The sequence below is a fragment of the Struthio camelus genome, chromosome 1, assembly GCF_040807025.1.
Source record: "Struthio camelus isolate bStrCam1 chromosome 1, bStrCam1.hap1, whole genome shotgun sequence".
Lineage (NCBI taxonomy): Eukaryota > Metazoa > Chordata > Aves > Struthioniformes > Struthionidae > Struthio > Struthio camelus.
The window spans coordinates 148,640,710-148,659,727 of record NC_090942.1 but is presented as its reverse complement, the minus strand read 5'-3'; the positions used below and the strand labels follow the sequence as shown (position 1 = coordinate 148,659,727).

Sequence of the window (19,018 nt, the reverse complement as noted above, 5' to 3'; positions counted from 1 at the left end):
AGAAGGGGCTGCTTAGCTCAAAGACGATAACCAAACACAAGTGCAGAATAAGATCAGGTAATAGTAATACTGGGGGCTGGTTGTTCTTTTCCAAGAATAAGCACACTTGGGCTGGTGAGGGCAGTGGCACTGCACAAGTATTAGTGTGCCTGATGGACCCTGACTAATACCAATGGCAAGCTCTAAGGGAAAACACGCTGGATCCAATAGTTGAGCCCTCTCACAACAGCCCTGTGTCTACCAACATTAATGACTACAGTGGGACTGCGCCAACCTGTGACAGAATCTGAAAACTGACAGCTCCCTAAAAGCACACCTATTCAACACAGAGCTGGATGTGGATGATACAGATTGGGATGTTTTTTATTTGGTTTACTGCTAGGTTACTGGGCAAAGGTACAGAGGGGACAGAGAGACACTAAAAACGTTTAAATCAAAAGACAGAGAGCAGCTGTGGAGTACTTCAAGATGCAGTCAAGATTATCTCAAGCTGTACTCCCAAGATAGGAACAGCCCAAGTTAGATGACTTAGAGGAATCAACATCACAGTAGTCAGGTCAGACACAAGTCTCCGCTTTTGCTATTGTAATGAAGGATTTGATATTATACTGGACTGTATATTTCCTTGTTTATTCCTTATTCTAACAGGTAGGATATCTCATTCTTAAAGAAGGCTTTTAATGCTAATCTTATTTGCATATTCTCCATTTCTCATCCTTCTTCAGCTGTATGCTCTTCCAGATGTATTCCAAGTTTGGCAATAGAATAAATAGGATAGTTTATTGTGCCATAAGTTATTACATGGATACAAAACAGCGATGTTCAGCAGGCCAAAGCTACATCTGCAAATACAGTCAGTACAAATATATCTACTAGATGTGAAATATTGGAGTACTTTTCAAAGGCAGCTTAGACAGTAAGTACATTGCATGACCTTTAGTGATATTAAGCCCAAGGCACTGTCAAAGTGATTCATAGCCATCTGGTACAATGGATGAAAGGTCAAGGTTACAGAAACACCATCACACATGTGGTAGTTCTATTCTGCTGTATCCCACCTTAGTGTCAGGTTTGTACTGGCCCAGATTTTGTCCCACTGCCAGGATAACATTCAGGAGAGCTTTTAGTTCAGCAAGAATCCCAAACACTCTCAGCAGAGCAAAAGTCTTACAACTATGCCTTTGTTGTCAACTAATTCCACATGGTCATTAATCCTCCCTGCTATTGTCTTCCTGGAGAGAAATAAGGAATATAGCAGCACCAGTGCAGGAAGGAATGACTATAAGCACCAGAAGGGAAAATCTACAATGTCCGCTCTCCAGTGACTCAGAAAATTAGAGAAGTGTAAGTTCTACTTTTAACCTCAACAGAAGAATAATGATCTACCTCCCTGTTTTTTGTGGATCCTATCTCCTGGAAGAGGTGAAGCACTCATTGCTGACATGCCTTTGGAGGGTCCAGAGTTCCCACAGCAAAAGAAGGAGGTGAGGAATGACCTGCTGCATGGTGTATGGGCATTTACTAGGAGAGGGAGGCAGGAGGAGGGGTGCCAGAAAGCAGCTACTGGCACAAGGACATGGTGGAAATGGAAGCAGACATGACTGTGTGATTAGGAACACTTTCTTACAAGACTGCCAGGAGAAGATCAACGTTATCACAGGGAGTTATTGGTGCATTTGCTTGGCAGGATACCAAGTAGATCACAGGCCACCTGGAGACAGACAAGTTATCTTTTTGAGATGTTCTGGCCCTGTTCCCATGGTTCCCCTTCTCATCTATTGTATTCTTCAGCCTTTGAGCCATGCTGAGTGTGCAATGAGTCAGTCCCCAACAGCCCATCAGCAGAAAGTGTTTCAGTGCTCTACCACAACAGGGAGAAAGAAAGAAATAAAAACAGAAAAAATTTGCACTCACACTATATGGAAGACATATTTTGTTTCAGTTGCATGTAAGTTTGGTTTCACTCACATTCTGGGGTTTTGGGGCTTTCTCTTGTATGCTTCCTTTATATTCATGGCAGCTGATTGCTTTCCTGCTGTTTTCTAATATATTATTTACTGTTTAGTCCTTTGGTATATATAGTTGTGAAATTAAGAGAGATAGGAACTTCAAAGCAAATTATTTAAAAAGAAAATCAGTTCAAATAGAGAATCCGGATGGTGGCCACCCAGAACGTAAACAAAGCTGAGAGGCTAAAGAGAGACTCCAGAGGGCATTCCTTTGCAATGACTTGGGAGTTCCCTTGATTTTGTTGCCTTGATTTTGTTGCGCTGCTTCTGGCTTTGCCTGGCCAGGGCTCTGTGGTGCCCGCGCAGGGGAAACGATCGTTTCTGTCGTCGGGGGCGCTGAGGGTTGCCGGCTGGCACAGTTCTGGCTTCCTTGGTGGACGTTAGCGACCTCTGAGAAGAAGGCACCGAGGGGCCATGTGTTTGCCGTGGGGGTCCTTGGGGGCTCTTGGGTAGCGCTTTGACGGGGGATTTTGAAAGGTGCCAGGTGCCAGGCCACAGGTCCCCCCGGGCCCTCTGCAGCTGTGAGACTCTCGAGCTCCATGTGCATCCAAGCGCTCCCATGCTCCCCTTCCATTCACTGCAACGCCCTTCTGCAGAAGTATGTTGCGGCCTGGAAGGTAAGCTGGTCTGTGCTGGATTACAGGTGTTCCTGTAGGCAGTGGCCTTCCAGCTTCTCCGCTGGATCTGGTTTTGGAGCCGCAGGGGCCTGCCGGGGGTAAGGGGTCAAGGTGCATTCCCTGCATGGAATGAGGAATGAGTCTTTGCTTTGCACTGTTGCATTCATGTGCCATTTACTGGGAGACGTCCTTGGCCAATGCTGCGACCCCGCAGAGAGCAGAGGGGGACTCGGGCGTGATGGGGTTGAGTGGACAGCTTGGGTGAACTCCAGGGCGTCCTTTCCCCCAGCAGCTCCGTGCCTGCTTAGATGGGTACCCATACGGTGCCACTGCAGACACCCGCTCTGTGTTTGCAAGATGCGCATGAGTGCAAGCATGCTGTGATTGTATGTTCCCCGTTATTCACGACCATAGAAATCAGAGGAAGCATATGGAACTATATAACGAGAGCTGTTCCCGTGTGTGTTTGGCTACAGATGTGGCTGTAGCTGAGGGTTTTCCAGCTTCTCGCCTGGCTCCCGGTGCTGAGCCTCAGGACCTTCCGAGGGGTACGTAGTCAATTTTAACTTGCCTGAAAGAATAAGCACGGCCTTAAGTAGCCTTGAGCTCACGTGCAGCTGTACACCATACTTCCTCCGGAGGTCGTGCAAGTGTTGTTGATCCTCGTGGGGATGCCAGGGGTAAATTGTGAGCATTTTTTTCCTTGGAGAGCTGCCAGGTCGCAGGTAAAAGGTGACGCCTGCCGCGCCACCGCTTTCAGAGCCGCCACCTGCAGATATGTCCCCTGTGATTGCCTGGCCCCCCTTCCATTCAGTGCAACTGCTTTGTGGAGAAGCTTCAAAGAAGATTGTAAGGAAATCTTGTGAGCAAGGTGTTGGGTTTGTGCTCTGCCTACAGGCGATGGTTATGGAGCTTTTCGGGCGTATCCTGTTCTCGTGCCTCAGGAGGATCCCCGGGGTAAGTAGTCAAGCTCTGTTCACTGCCCAGAATAAGCTTTCACCTTGCAAGCTGTTCTTCCTGTGGCGCGTAACTGAGTAAGTCCTTGGCTGTTGCTCAGACCCCCCAAGTTGCAGAGTAGGACTTGGGAGGCCTTCAGTGGTCTGCTGGAGGGTGCTTTTCCTTGGGGAGTCTTTGTGCTGCTTGCAGTGCATACTGCAAAGGCTGCAGGCCTGTTGGGGTTGAGTTGACAGCTTGTGTGAAGTGCAGGGCGTCCTTTCCCCCGGCAGCTCCCTGTATGCTTTGATTTGTACCCCCATGGTGCTAGTGTAGGCACCCCGTAAGCACTGGCAAGGGGCTTGTGAGTGGAAGGGCGAGACAAGTGCCTTGGTGTAATTATATGCCCCCCGGCCATCCATTCCCGTCCAAATGTGCGGAAGTAGATGGGAATATATGTATAATGGGAGCTGCTCCTATGTGTGTTTGGTTACAGCTGTGGCCGTAGGGTCTGGAGATTCCTTTCTTCCTCTGGAGCCTGGACCTGAGCCTGAGGGATATCCTGGAGGTGAGCAGGCAGCAGATAGGTGACTCTGAATTGACTTGACCTCCTGCAGTCCCTGCATCCCAGAACTTGCAGGCAGTCCCTGGAGGCCCTAGGCCCTAAAGCAGCAGCCGGTGGGATGCCTCCTGCAAAAGGAGGCCCAAAGCAATGGCCCGGAGGGACAGGTCGGGCAGGGCGTTGGAGGGAAGCTCGTCCGTCCTTCTGCATGCTGTGTGCCTGAGCAATGCTGAGGCTTTGCCTTTCTCTGATCCTTGACAGTGCTTCCAAGAGCGGCAGAGGCAAGAGAAGCCAGCCGCGGCAGGAAATACTCCTTTTTTCCAAGGCACCGAGGTACTGAGCAGTCTTGGGGGGATGCCTAAGTGAGAGAGGAGTCCGGAAAACTCCATCCCCTTGGGGCGAGGGGGCAGAGCTGGGAGGGAAGGGTCGGGGCGGCACTTCCGGACCCTGGGAAGGGTTTTGACCACGACACTCAAAGGAGTTATTGGTCAACCACATGAGCTCTCCTGTGTGCTCTCCTCCTGGCCCAATGAGTTTTGTTCCGTGGGACAACTTGTCGCAAAGGGTCACAGCATGCCTCCATGCTACAGCACTGTTGAGCCACACAAAGGTGAGAGAGCTCAGCGGGAATTGGGGAATGTAAAGGATCACAAGAGAGGGGGAGCAAACCCATCACATTGGAGAATCCGGATGGTGGCCACCCAGAACGTAAACAAAGCTGAGAGGCTAAAGAGAGACTCCAGAGGGCATTCCTTTGCAATGACTTGGGAGTTCCCTTGATTTTGTTGCCTTGATTTTGTTGCGCTGCTTCTGGCTTTGCCTGGCCAGGGCTCTGTGGTGCCCGCGCAGGGGAAACGATCGTTTCTGTCGTCGGGGGCGCTGAGGGTTGCCGGCTGGCACAGTTCTGGCTTCCTTGGTGGACGTTAGCGACCTCTGAGAAGAAGGCACCGAGGGGCCATGTGTTTGCCGTGGGGGTCCTTGGGGGCTCTTGGGTAGCGCTTTGACGGGGGATTTTGAAAGGTGCCAGGTGCCAGGCCACAGGTCCCCCCGGGCCCTCTGCAGCTGTGAGACTCTCGAGCTCCATGTGCATCCAAGCGCTCCCATGCTCCCCTTCCATTCACTGCAACGCCCTTCTGCAGAAGTATGTTGCGGCCTGGAAGGTAAGCTGGTCTGTGCTGGATTACAGGTGTTCCTGTAGGCAGTGGCCTTCCAGCTTCTCCGCTGGATCTGGTTTTGGAGCCGCAGGGGCCTGCCGGGGGTAAGGGGTCAAGGTGCATTCCCTGCATGGAATGAGGAATGAGTCTTTGCTTTGCACTGTTGCATTCATGTGCCATTTACTGGGAGACGTCCTTGGCCAATGCTGCGACCCCGCAGAGAGCAGAGGGGGACTCGGGCGTGATGGGGTTGAGTGGACAGCTTGGGTGAACTCCAGGGCGTCCTTTCCCCCAGCAGCTCCGTGCCTGCTTAGATGGGTACCCATACGGTGCCACTGCAGACACCCGCTCTGTGTTTGCAAGATGCGCATGAGTGCAAGCATGCTGTGATTGTATGTTCCCCGTTATTCACGACCATAGAAATCAGAGGAAGCATATGGAACTATATAACGAGAGCTGTTCCCGTGTGTGTTTGGCTACAGATGTGGCTGTAGCTGAGGGTTTTCCAGCTTCTCGCCTGGCTCCCGGTGCTGAGCCTCAGGACCTTCCGAGGGGTACGTAGTCAATTTTAACTTGCCTGAAAGAATAAGCACGGCCTTAAGTAGCCTTGAGCTCACGTGCAGCTGTACATCATACTTCCTCCGGAGGTCGTGCAAGTGTTGTTGATCCTCGTGGGGATGCCAGGGGTAAATTGTGAGCATTTTTTTCCTTGGAGAGCTGCCAGGTCGCAGGTAAAAGGTGACGCCTGCCGCGCCACCGCTTTCAGAGCCGCCACCTGCAGATATGTCCCCTGTGATTGCCTGGCCCCCCTTCCATTCAGTGCAACTGCTTTGTGGAGAAGCTTCAAAGAAGATTGTAAGGAAATCTTGTGAGCAAGGTGTTGGGTTTGTGCTCTGCCTACAGGCGATGGTTATGGAGCTTTTCGGGCGTATCCTGTTCTCGTGCCTCAGGAGGATCCCCGGGGTAAGTAGTCAAGCTCTGTTCACTGCCCAGAATAAGCTTTCACCTTGCAAGCTGTTCTTCCTGTGGCGCGTAACTGAGTAAGTCCTTGGCTGTTGCTCAGACCCCCCAAGTTGCAGAGTAGGACTTGGGAGGCCTTCAGTGGTCTGCTGGAGGGTGCTTTTCCTTGGGGAGTCTTTGTGCTGCTTGCAGTGCATACTGCAAAGGCTGCAGGCCTGTTGGGGTTGAGTTGACAGCTTGTGTGAAGTGCAGGGCGTCCTTTCCCCCGGCAGCTCCCTGTATGCTTTGATTTGTACCCCCGTGGTGCCAGTGTAGGCACCCCGTAAGCACTGGCAAGAGGCTTGTGAGTGGAAGGGCGAGACAAGTGCCTTGGTGTAATTATATGCCCCCCGGCCATCCATTCCCGTCCAAATGTGCGGAAGTAGATGGGAATATATGTATAATGGGAGCTGCTCCTATGTGTGTTTGGTTACAGCTGTGGCCGTAGGGTCTGGAGATTCCTTTCTTCCTCTGGAGCCTGGACCTGAGCCTGAGGGATATCCTGGAGGTGAGCAGGCAGCAGATAGGTGACTCTGAATTGACTTGACCTCCTGCAGTCCCTGCATCCCAGAACTTGCAGGCAGTCCCTGGAGGCCCTAGGCCCTAAAGCAGCAGCCGGTGGGATGCCTCCTGCAAAAGGAGGCCCAAAGCAATGGCCCGGAGGGACAGGTCGGGCAGGGCGTTGGAGGGAAGCTCGTCCGTCCTTCTGCATGCTGTGTGCCTGAGCAATGCTGAGGCTTTGCCTTTCTCTGATCCTTGACAGTGCTTCCAAGAGCGGCAGAGGCAAGAGAAGCCAGCCGCGGCAGGAAATACTCCTTTTTTCCAAGGCACCGAGGTACTGAGCAGTCTTGGGGGGATGCCTAAGTGAGAGAGGAGTCCGGAAAACTCCATCCCCTTGGGGCGAGGGGGCAGAGCTGGGAGGGAAGGGTCGGGGCGGCACTTCCGGACCCTGGGAAGGGTTTTGACCACGACACTCAAAGGAGTTATTGGTCAACCACATGAGCTCTCCTGTGTGCTCTCCTCCTGGCCCAATGAGTTTTGTTCCGTGGGACAACTTGTCGCAAAGGGTCACAGCATGCCTCCATGCTACAGCACTGTTGAGCCACACAAAGGTGAGAGAGCTCAGCGGGAATTGGGGAATGTAAAGGATCACAAGAGAGGGGGAGCAAACCCATCACATTGGAGAATCCGGATGATGGCCACCCAGAACGTAAACAAAGCTGAGAGGCTAAAGAGAGACTCCAGAGGGCATTCCTTTGCAATGACTTGGGAGTTCCCTTGATTTTGTTGCCTTGATTTTGTTGCGCTGCTTCTGGCTTTGCCTGGCCAGGGCTCTGTGGTGCCCGCGCAGGGGAAACGATCGTTTCTGTCGTCAGGGGCGCTGAGGGTTGCCGGCTGGCACAGTTCTGGCTTCCTTGGTGGACGTTAGCGACCTCTGAGAAGAAGGCACCGAGGGGCCATGTGTTTGCCGTGGGGGTCCTTGGGGGCTCTTGGGTAGCGCTTTGACGGGGGATTTTGAAAGGTGCCAGGTGCCAGGCCACAGGTCCCCCCGGGCCCTCTGCAGCTGTGAGACTCTCGAGCTCCATGTGCATCCAAGCGCTCCCATGCTCCCCTTCCATTCACTGCAACGCCCTTCTGCAGAAGTATGTTGCGGCCTGGAAGGTAAGCTGGTCTGTGCTGGATTACAGGTGTTCCTGTAGGCAGTGGCCTTCCAGCTTCTCCGCTGGATCTGGTTTTGGAGCCGCAGGGGCCTGCCGGGGGTAAGGGGTCAAGGTGCATTCCCTGCATGGAATGAGGAATGAGTCTTTGCTTTGCACTGTTGCATTCATGTGCCATTTACTGGGAGACGTCCTTGGCCAATGCTGCGACCCCGCAGAGAGCAGAGGGGGACTCGGGCGTGATGGGGTTGAGTGGACAGCTTGGGTGAACTCCAGGGCGTCCTTTCCCCCAGCAGCTCCGTGCCTGCTTAGATGGGTACCCATACGGTGCCACTGCAGACACCCGCTCTGTGTTTGCAAGATGCGCATGAGTGCAAGCATGCTGTGATTGTATGTTCCCCGTTATTCACGACCATAGAAATCAGAGGAAGCATATGGAACTATATAACGAGAGCTGTTCCCGTGTGTGTTTGGCTACAGATGTGGCTGTAGCTGAGGGTTTTCCAGCTTCTCGCCTGGCTCCCGGTGCTGAGCCTCAGGACCTTCCGAGGGGTACGTAGTCAATTTTAACTTGCCTGAAAGAATAAGCACGGCCTTAAGTAGCCTTGAGCTCACGTGCAGCTGTACACCATACTTCCTCCGGAGGTCGTGCAAGTGTTGTTGATCCTCGTGGGGATGCCAGGGGTAAATTGTGAGCATTTTTTTCCTTGGAGAGCTGCCAGGTCGCAGGTAAAAGGTGACGCCTGCCGCGCCACCGCTTTCAGAGCCGCCACCTGCAGATATGTCCCCTGTGATTGCCTGGCCCCCCTTCCATTCAGTGCAACTGCTTTGTGGAGAAGCTTCAAAGAAGATTGTAAGGAAATCTTGTGAGCAAGGTGTTGGGTTTGTGCTCTGCCTACAGGCGATGGTTATGGAGCTTTTCGGGCGTATCCTGTTCTCGTGCCTCAGGAGGATCCCCGGGGTAAGTAGTCAAGCTCTGTTCACTGCCCAGAATAAGCTTTCACCTTGCAAACTGTTCTTCCTGTGGCGCGTAACTGAGTAAGTCCTTGGCTGTTGCTCAGACCCCCCAAGTTGCAGAGTAGGACTTGGGAGGCCTTCAGTGGTCTGCTGGAGGGTGCTTTTCCTTGGGGAGTCTTTGTGCTGCTTGCAGTGCATACTGCAAAGGCTGCAGGCCTGTTGGGGTTGAGTTGACAGCTTGTGTGAAGTGCAGGGCGTCCTTTCCCCCGGCAGCTCCCTGTATGCTTTGATTTGTACCCCCGTGGTGCTAGTGTAGGCACCCCGTAAGCACTGGCAAGGGGCTTGTGAGTGGAAGGGCGAGACAAGTGCCTTGGTGTAATTATATGCCCCCCGGCCATCCATTCCCGTCCAAATGTGCGGAAGTAGATGGGAATATATGTATAATGGGAGCTGCTCCTATGTGTGTTTGGTTACAGCTGTGGCCGTAGGGTCTGGAGATTCCTTTCTTCCTCTGGAGCCTGGACCTGAGCCTGAGGGATATCCTGGAGGTGAGCAGGCAGCAGATAGGTGACTCTGAATTGACTTGACCTCCTGCAGTCCCTGCATCCCAGAACTTGCAGGCAGTCCCTGGAGGCCCTAGGCCCTAAAGCAGCAGCCGGTGGGATGCCTCCTGCAAAAGGAGGCCCAAAGCAATGGCCCGGAGGGACAGGTCGGGCAGGGCGTTGGAGGGAAGCTCGTCCGTCCTTCTGCATGCTGTGTGCCTGAGCAATGCTGAGGCTTTGCCTTTCTCTGATCCTTGACAGTGCTTCCAAGAGCGGCAGAGGCAAGAGAAGCCAGCCGCGGCAGGAAATACTCCTTTTTTCCAAGGCACCGAGGTACTGAGCAGTCTTGGGGGGATGCCTAAGTGAGAGAGGAGTCCGGAAAACTCCATCCCCTTGGGGCGAGGGGGCAGAGCTGGGAGGGAAGGGTCGGGGCGGCACTTCCGGACCCTGGGAAGGGTTTTGACCACGACACTCAAAGGAGTTATTGGTCAACCACATGAGCTCTCCTGTGTGCTCTCCTCCTGGCCCAATGAGTTTTGTTCCGTGGGACAACTTGTCGCAAAGGGTCACAGCATGCCTCCATGCTACAGCACTGTTGAGCCACACAAAGGTGAGAGAGCTCAGCGGGAATTGGGGAATGTAAAGGATCACAAGAGAGGGGGAGCAAACCCATCACATTGGAGAATCCGGATGGTGGCCACCCAGAACGTAAACAAAGCTGAGAGGCTAAAGAGAGACTCCAGAGGGCATTCCTTTGCAATGACTTGGGAGTTCCCTTTGCTGCTCCCAAAAGCAAGGCACCGTTGCAGTGCCCGAGGGTTCACTCCTGCGGAGCTGCAAAGAAAGCGAGAAAGAAAGAGTCCTGGCAACGTCAACCCCCTTGTGAGATTCTCAGTAGTGCAGAGCACAAGAACACATGGCCTTGTGTAACTTGCTCCAGGTGTGGCTGGTGGGAGAAGCGCAGATGCTGCAGACCCGAAAGACGTCCAGAAGCATCGCGTGGTGGTCACGGCAACAGTCTTGGGTTTCCTCCTGGCTGCGGCACTGTTGTGTTGCACAGTTGCTTTGGTGCTGAGGAAGAGGAAACAGTGAGTTGGCCTTTTTTGCTAAAATTCTGTAGCAGGCGGCTGCTGTTAGCAAGGAGGAGTTTACAGTGGTCGTCTTCTGGAGGGCAAAGTTAGGTACTGACGGTATTCTCTTGACATTGTGGGTGGAAGGCTTTGTCCTTGGCCCCTTGGTTCACAGCAGTGAGCGTTCGTTCCTGAAACCCGTTCTTACTGTTGCCAGTAGTAGCTAAGACAGGCACTGTGGCTAGAAGAGAAGCCCCAGCCAGAGCCAAAGGCAAAGTAAAGGCAGAAGGAGAAACCAGGAAGGGTGAGAGTGCCAGAGAGAGCGAGAACTGCCATGGCTACAGTTGCCCGGGAATCTGGCAACAGAAATCCCCATGTTATCTCGTGCCATAAATTCTGTCTGTGCTCCTCAGCCTGGCTATCAGAGCAGCTCAGCTCTCTGGTGGTGATGACGCCTTCCCAGCTCTAGGCATTGCTCTGGAGAAGGACCCTGTAACATCTGAGTCTGCACACTCCCAATGTGTGCGTCTGCAGCACAGGCAGGCATTTTGTACTTTGGAGACATATTCCAAAGAGAGCGGCAAGAGCATTGAGTGGAGCAGAAGATGCGATCTTGTTTCCTCAGGGATGGCCAGGAAAGCTGAGTATTGCTCTTTGTCAGGCACGCTGAGGAGTAAGACGTGGCGGCTCTCCTGGATTCTGGCATACTGTGCAGTGCCTCAGTCCCCGCTGTTTCCCAAAGTTAGCTCTCCTCCCCAGCATGGGCCGAGAAGGCAGGTCACCAGGATGCGGGGCGAGAAGAACTTGAGGGGACACTAGACTTGGGTGGCTGGGGCAGGCGAGCAAAACTCAAGCTGCGTGGGTGTGGGCGTGGGCATGGGCGTGGCCTGCTTCCGACCTGTAGTTTTTGGTAGCCTACAGCTCCTGTTCGCAGCAAGGGTGCCAGGCCCGCGGCTGCCTCACCTCAGCCGTGGGGGCTGGTCACCCAGCCAGGGGGCTGCTGGGGCCCGGAGCTGCGGCCCTCAGAGCCCGTCCACACTGTGGGGTTGCTGCGCCCCTGGCAAGGCTGGGCACTCGTCACAAACAGCGACACAAGCAGCCCGCATGTCCTAAACAGCCGCCTCTCCCCGCAGGCACCACCGCGCAGCCCCTGGATCGGGACCAGGCACCAGCGGCCACCCCTGGCACCCAGACACCCAGCCCACCCACCCCGGCGCCCTGGAGAACTGGACACAACACCAGCGTCCACCTGTCCCGCCTGGAAAACCAGCCCACCAACCCCCACTGCAGTCCCTGCAGCCCCCCAGCTCTGCCCCGGTGCCTGGGCACCAGCAGCCCTGGTGCCACCAGCAGCCAATGGCCGCTCCCCACATGCAGCCCCAGGCCAAGCAGCAGCTGCCACTTGCTGCGCCTGTCGCTGTTAGGCTCCCTCCAAAACCGCCTCCGCTACCCCCCGGACGTGCCACCTGTGTCTTCTGCCTGTCTCGCCGGGACCAGCTGCCTCCGGACGGGATGGGACGGGACATGTAGGGCTCGCTGGGCCGCACCGGGGCCACCACCCTCACTAGGGCCGGGCAGTGAGGGGCGGCTGGGATTTCGATTGGGTTGTGGGGGCAGCCAAGGATTCTAGAATAAAAAAGAGTGCTAAAGGGAAGTGCTCAAGCGTTGTTTGCATGCCCTTGCCAAAAGAGCTCCGCAGCAGAGAGGGCAGCCGGAGCAACTGACAGCTCACAGCCTTCAGCATCTCCAGCGTGCCCAGCTCAGCATGCTAAGCAGAGCGGCCCCCTTGCCCTGCTGGGTCTCTCCTGCCTGTCCTAGGGCTCCCAGGCTGGGGGCTGCAGGGCAACTGCCCCTGCTCCACTGCCCCGGCCCTCCCAGGGCAGCCCCACAACACTTGGCACACCACCCAGGCCCCGACCCATGCCAACAGGACACCTTGACATGTCCCCATGTTGCAGGAACAAGGCAGGCCAAAGCAGCTTGAAACCACTGCTCGCTCCCAAAGTCCGGATTTCAGGCGGGCCCTACCTACAGCAGCAAGTAGCACGGCAGCATAGCAGAGGACCTGCTGAGTAGGGCAGTGGGTGCTACAGAGCCAGTGACTAGCCTAGCTGTGTTTTGAGGGAGCTTAATTAGGGACTAGCTCTCATCTGGTCTCCGGGACTGAGCACGCGGCAGCGCTCAGGATGCAGGGGGCACATGCCTGGAGCGCATCTTCCCGTTCAGCTCTAGCCAAGGGGCTGCGGGAGCTCTCCCCTGGCAGAGGATGGAGCGAAGCCCAGGAGGTAGGGAGGAACTGGAAGACTCCCTTCAAGAGCTCACGCCTGATCTCTGCCGACATGCTGGTGTGGATGTAGGCATAGGGGAAACACCCAGTGGCCTTCAGACATGACAAAGGCTGGCCAGGGAGGTGCTGCCTGGGAAATGCCAACCTCTAGCAGTTCTTCCGAGCATGCAAACGCCAACGTGTTCCAGGCTTGCAAGTCTTTTGGAATTTGGCACCACTTTTCACCTGCAGGGAAAAGGCAACGTGTGCGCGCACCCGGAAGGCAAATTGCTCCCAGACTGCAAGTCCTTGCCTCAAAGCCCAGGATCGCGGCAGCCTCTGACAGCAGCCGCCAGCTGCTTCTCACCTGGGCACCCTATTCTCTTTTGCCTTGAACTTGTGTGGGGAGGACTGAACTCGTCTGGCAATGCACCTCTTCGTCCTGCATGGCTCTAGCTTGGCAAAGCTATCGGCAAGAAACAGGGCAATGGATCTTATGCTGGAAAAGATGACATCAAAGCACGCCTCCTGCTTCCCCTCCTGGGAGAAGAAGGAGCCTTGGAGCAAGAGAGCGTCCCCCTTTGTCAGGGGAGCAAGCGCTTGGTCTCACATGGGGAGGCTAAGCAGCTCTCGGTAGTCTCTCGCATGTACTTCTCGCTTACTGCAAACGAGCAGCTTTCCGGAGATGGGATGTGTAGCTCACCTGTCATCCGTTCAGACCCTCACATCTGTCAGCCTCACTCTCTCTTGTGGACTAGTGCATGCAGACTACTAAACAGGGCAGCGAAAAATGAAGCCTCAGGCCCACAGAGAGCACACCCAAAGACAGAAGTTACCCCTGCTCCTCACCTCAACTTCACTTCTCCATCTCCAGACTCATCATCCACACCGGGAAAAAAAAAAAGAAAAAAAAAATCCTCTAAGGGGCACCTGGTAAAAGCGAGCAAGTGTTGGGCAGCTGTGAGCACATTCGGAGTCTTGATTCTGGACATTCTCTCCTCCTCTTGCTCGCCTCTTCCTCTTGTGATGCAGTTACAGCCCATTTGCCCTCCAGAGAGACCAAAGGAGGAAGAGCTGGAGCAACACATGCTGGAGGTGAGTCACCTGGCTAAACCAGCCCGTTTGCCCGGGGGCCAAGCATCACCATAGCCAGCCAAACACAGGTAGCCTCTGCTATGGCAGCTGTCAGTCCCCTCGGGGGCTGTACAGCACAGGAGACTTCAAGGCGTGTCAGTGACCTGACTCCTTCAGAAGGGCAAGTTACAGAAGTTGTTCTCACTTTCTTTGTAGGAGGACAGTGACTATTAAGGAAAGCTCAGGTTAAGCAGCAGTGGATGTTGTCTGCCTTGGCTTCAGCAAGCCTTTGGACACTGTCTCCCATAACTTCCTCATAGGCAAGCTCTGGAAGCGCGGGCTGGTTGAGTGGCCGGTGAGGTGGATTGAGAACTGGCTGAATGGCAGAGCTCAGAGCATTGTGATCAATGGCACAGAGTGTGGTTGGAGGCCTGTAGCTAGCAGTGTGCCCCAGGGATCAATACTGGGTCTGCTCTTTTGTTTAACTTCTTCCTCAATGACCTGCAGGAAGGGACGGAGTGGAGGCCCAGAGACCAGCCCTGTGAAGCGGAGCAGGCTCGACAACAGCCTGTTTCCCAGCGACCTCCAGAGGCAAAGGCGTTCTTCGGCTCCTCACGTCAGACAAAGGCCAAAGCCAAGTGCCTCGGAGCCAAAGAGCAGCCTTTGCTTCTCAACATAAGGAGGCAACAAGCTCTTGGAAGAAAGCCGTTCTGTGCCAGTGGCTGCATGTGCAGGTTTTGTTCCAAAGCCACCTCCTTGCCCTTGGAAACTTTGGTCTGTAGGAAGAGAAGTATTTGCCCATCTGGCACGTTCAACTTGGGTAGGTTTTGCTCCAGGGGCAGGGAAATTCATGCCAGAGCCTGGAAAGGGACAGAACCCATCTGCACGCTGGTTACGGCCAGTCTTGCACAACGGAGTCCTTTTCCTCACTTCTGCCATGGAACCCAGAGGAAGGCGGCTTGACAGAGCTCTGCTGCTCCACCACATCCTGTGAATCCCAAACCTACCACAAGACGGAGAAAATGGAGCAAGCTCCCTGCCATTCTCTTTCCTGCCCTTCCCAAATGTGATCTTGCCCTCGTGACCAGAGCTGCAACTAGGCAGTCCTGTATCAGAGAGACACATACATGTAGTCCAATTCCTTATTGCTGAAACCAGAAGCCATCGGTTTCCTAAACTGCGAGTTTCCCAGCTCTTCAAAGGATACCGCACAAAGGGGAGTGTTTAGCCTGCACCCGTGGTAGACACACAGACGCCCAGCTTCTCGTCGCCTAAAGGATTCAGGAAGAAGCAGCAGCAGACTTGCTTCCACCAGTGGAGGGAAAGGCCAGCGAGGAGCTTGAGTCTTTGCCACTTCCATGGAGAACAGATGAGCAATGGATGGAGAAGAGCAGCTCGCAAGCCGTTTGAGGAGTTACTGCTTTGGGTTTTGTGTGAAGAGGGACAGGGGTGAAACCACCCAGAATGCGTGCCTCTAGTAGCTCGAGTCCCGTAACACCAAAGCCGTGCAAAACGGATACCAGCAAGGATAACCATGGCCGCTGAAGTTTCCGCTTCACCTCTCTGCTCCCACCAGCCCCACCGGTCCTAATGCGAAACACAGAGCTCTACCTTTGGCAACATTGCACTAAGGGAATGAGGGAGGGGAAAACGAGGAAGAGGGAAGGGTGCCTCCCTGACGCTGGCAGCCTTACTTGGAGCAGAGGAAAGAGGGAAGGAAACCCAGGGGACAGTGGGAAGGCTGCAAGGAAGATTCCCCCAGGGGAGTGGAGCAGGATCAGCCAGTAGGGGGCAGCTCCCCTTTCTCTCCTGCCCGCTCTCCTTTTCGGCTTCAGATCTTTCTCTTGGTAAAGCTGCTCTCCCAGCCCCAGAGCCAGACTGACTATAAGCCAGGCCACAAGCACACACTACAGGTCTTCCGCAAGTCAGACTGCAGCCAGCATCTCCTGAGGCCTCCATAAGTGACCTGCTAAGCAGGTCTGTTGGGCTCCCAAAGTGGAAGGGGCAGGCACAGTGTTGGGGGGTCTCTCAAGGGGGAATGTCCCCTGCAGCATTGCCTGTGGAGTAGAGTGCTCTAGTAGCCGGCTTTTTCCTCCTCAACACGCCCCCAAGAGCACAAAGGGAAACGTCCAGGAACAGGAGACCACCTATTGCTTCAGGTTGAGCCCAAGGTTGAGTGAGGCGAGCGCGAGGAGCCCGAGCGTGTGGGCAGACAGGCGGGACGGCCCTCACGGGGCTCCTGGAGGGCGGCAGCAGAAGCCACAGCCGCCAGCACGCCCGGGCTGCCAGCGCAGGGTGGCGAAGGCAGGGTGCGGGGGGAGTGCAGGCCGCAGCGGGGGTGCGTGGCCCCCTCGGCCCCCGCGGAGGCGCGTGGTGGGCGCCCATGAGCTCACAGAGGGGCCCGCGATGCACTGCGTTGCGTTGCATTGCGTTGCGCTGTGTTGCGTTGAGTTGTGTCGCGTCACGTCGCGTCGCGTCGCGTCGTGTAGTGCCGCACCAGGCCCCGCAGACGCCACTCTCTCCGTGCGTGTGTTGGCTTGAGGACACCGACGGGGGGCGGCTGCTGGCGACGCGCAGCATGGTGCGAGTGTGGGGGATGGCTGCGGCCACCTGCCGCCTCCTGCTGCTCTTTGTCCTGCTGGCAGCCCTGTGTGCCCGGGACACGCGGGCTGCTCCATGGGCAGCACCGGGCCCAGGTAGGGCGGGTGGCGCCGGAGGTCCTGGGGGGCTGCGGACCTGGCTGGAGAGCGGCTGAGGCTGGGCTGCGGCCGGGGCGGCGGGAGGCGGGAGGCACTGGGGGCCAGGAGCGGCTCCGCAAGGCTTGTTGGGCTGTGCTGGTGGGGGGCTGCGTGGGGCAGTGCGGCGGAGCAGCGTGGTGGGGCCGGGGGGGCGAGAGGTGGCCCTGAAGCAGCACCGGGCGCTGTGTGACGGGAGCTGTTGTCCCCTGCGTGTGCTTCCAGCGGTGCCTGGCACCGACGACGATGCCGGCTCTGGGCAGGAGGCGGGAATGGAGGCTCAGGGAGATGCTGGAGGTGAGTCGTGCGGGGGTGTTGCCCGGGAAGACAAGAAGCCTTGATTTTGTTGCGCTGCTTCTGGCTTGGCCTGGCCAGGGCTCTGTGGTGCCCGCGCAGGGGAAACGATCGTTTCTGTCGTCGAGGGTTGCCGGCTGGCACAGTTCTGGCTTCCTTGGTGGACGTTAGCGACCTCTGAGAAGAAGGCACCGAGGGGCCATGTGTTTGCCGTGGGGGTCCTTGGGGGCTCTTGGGTAGCGCTTTGACGGGGGATTTTGAAAGGTGCCAGGTGCCAGGCCACAGGTCCCCCCGGGCCCTCTGCAGCTGTGAGACTCTCGAGCTCCATGTGCATCCAAGCGCTCCCATGCTCCCCTTCCATTCACTGCAACGCCCTTCTGCAGAAGTATGTTGCGGCCTGGAAGGTAAGCTGGTCTGTGCTGGATTACAGGTGTTCCTGTAGGCAGTGGCCTTCCAGCTTCTCCGCTGGATCTGGTTTTGGAGCCGCAGGGGCCTGCCGGGGGTAAGGGGTCAAGGTGCATTCCCTGCATGGAATGAGGAATGAGTCTTTGCTTTGCACTGTTGCATTCATGTGCCATTTACTGGGAGACGTCCTTGGCCAATGCTGCGACCCCGCAGAGAGCAGAGGGGGACTCGGGCGTGATGGGGTTGAGTGGACAGCTTGGGTGAACTCCAGGGCGTCCTTTCCCCCAGCAGCTCCGTGCCTGCTTAGATGGGTACCCATACGGTGCCACTGCAGACACCCACTCTGTGTTTGCAAGATGCGCATGAGTGCAAGCATGCTGTGATTGTATGTTCCCCGTTATTCACGACCATAGAAATCAGAGGAAGCATATGGAACTATATAACGAGAGCTGTTCCCGTGTGTGTTTGGCTACAGATGTGGCTGTAGCTGAGGGTTTTCCAGCTTCTCGCCTGGCTCCCGGTGCTGAGCCTCAGGACCTTCCGAGGGGTACGTAGTCAATTTTAACTTGCCTGAAAGAATAAGCACGGCCTTAAGTAGCCTTGAGCTCACGTGCAGCTGTACACCATACTTCCTCCGGAGGTCGTGCAAGTGTTGTTGATCCTCGTGGGGATGCCAGGGGTAAATTGTGAGCATTTTTTTCCTTGGAGAGCTGCCAGGTCGCAGGTAAAAGGTGACGCCTGCCGCGCCACCGCTTTCAGAGCCGCCACCTGCAGATATGTCCCCTGTGATTGCCTGGCCCCCCTTCCATTCAGTGCAACTGCTTTGTGGAGAAGCTTCAAAGAAGATTGTAAGGAAATCTTGTGAGCAAGGTGTTGGGTTTGTGCTCTGCCTACAGGCGATGGTTATGGAGCTTTTCGGGCGTATCCTGTTCTCGTGCCTCAGGAGGATCCCCGGGGTAAGTAGTCAAGCTCTGTTCACTGCCCAGAATAAGCTTTCACCTTGCAAACTGTTCTTCCTGTGGCGCGTAACTGAGTAAGTCCTTGGCTGTTGCTCAGACCCCCCAAGTTGCAGAGTAGGACTTGGGAGGCCTTCAGTGGTCTGCTGGAGGGTGCTTTTCCTTGGGGAGTCTTTGTGCTGCTTGCAGTGCATACTGCAAAGGCTGCAGGCCTGTTGGGGTTGAGTTGACAGCTTGTGTGAAGTGCAGGGCGTCCTTTCCCCCGGCAGCTCCCTGTATGCTTTGATTTGTACCCCCGTGGTGCCAGTGTAGGCACCCCGTAAGCACTGGCAAGAGGCTTGTGAGTGGAAGGGCGAGACAAGTGCCTTGGTGTAATTATATGCCCCCCGGCCATCCATTCCCGTCCAAATGTGCGGAAGTAGATGGGAATATATGTATAATGGGAGCTGCTCCTATGTGTGTTTGGTTACAGCTGTGGCCGTAGGGTCTGGAGATTCCTTTCTTCCTCTGGAGCCTGGACCTGAGCCTGAGGGATATCCTGGAGGTGAGCAGGCAGCAGATAGGTGACTCTGAATTGACTTGACCTCCTGCAGTCCCTGCATCCCAGAACTTGCAGGCAGTCCCTGGAGGCCCTAGGCCCTAAAGCAGCAGCCGGTGGGATGCCTCCTGCAAAAGGAGGCCCAAAGCAATGGCCCGGAGGGACAGGTCGGGCAGGGCATTGGAGGGAAGCTCGTCCGTCCTTCTGCATGCTGTGTGCCTGAGCAATGCTGAGGCTTTGCCTTTCTCT

The 19,018-nt window shown here is 55.5% G+C and overlaps 1 protein-coding gene across 1 annotated transcript; it reads left to right on the top strand.

Annotated features, from left to right (window-relative positions):
• Window positions 1-6,181: 6,181 nt before the first annotated feature.
• LOC138061118 (uncharacterized) lies at window positions 6,182-12,153 on the top strand. Its single transcript, XM_068909505.1, has 7 exons — window positions 6,182-6,238; window positions 6,723-6,801; window positions 8,834-8,893; window positions 9,366-9,437; window positions 9,693-9,764; window positions 10,372-10,519; window positions 11,635-12,153. The coding sequence occupies exons 1-7, from the start codon at window positions 6,182-6,184 to the stop codon at window positions 12,029-12,031; spliced, it is 885 nt and encodes a 294-aa protein (XP_068765606.1). The 3' UTR covers window positions 12,032-12,153.
• Window positions 12,154-19,018: the final 6,865 nt, after the last annotated feature.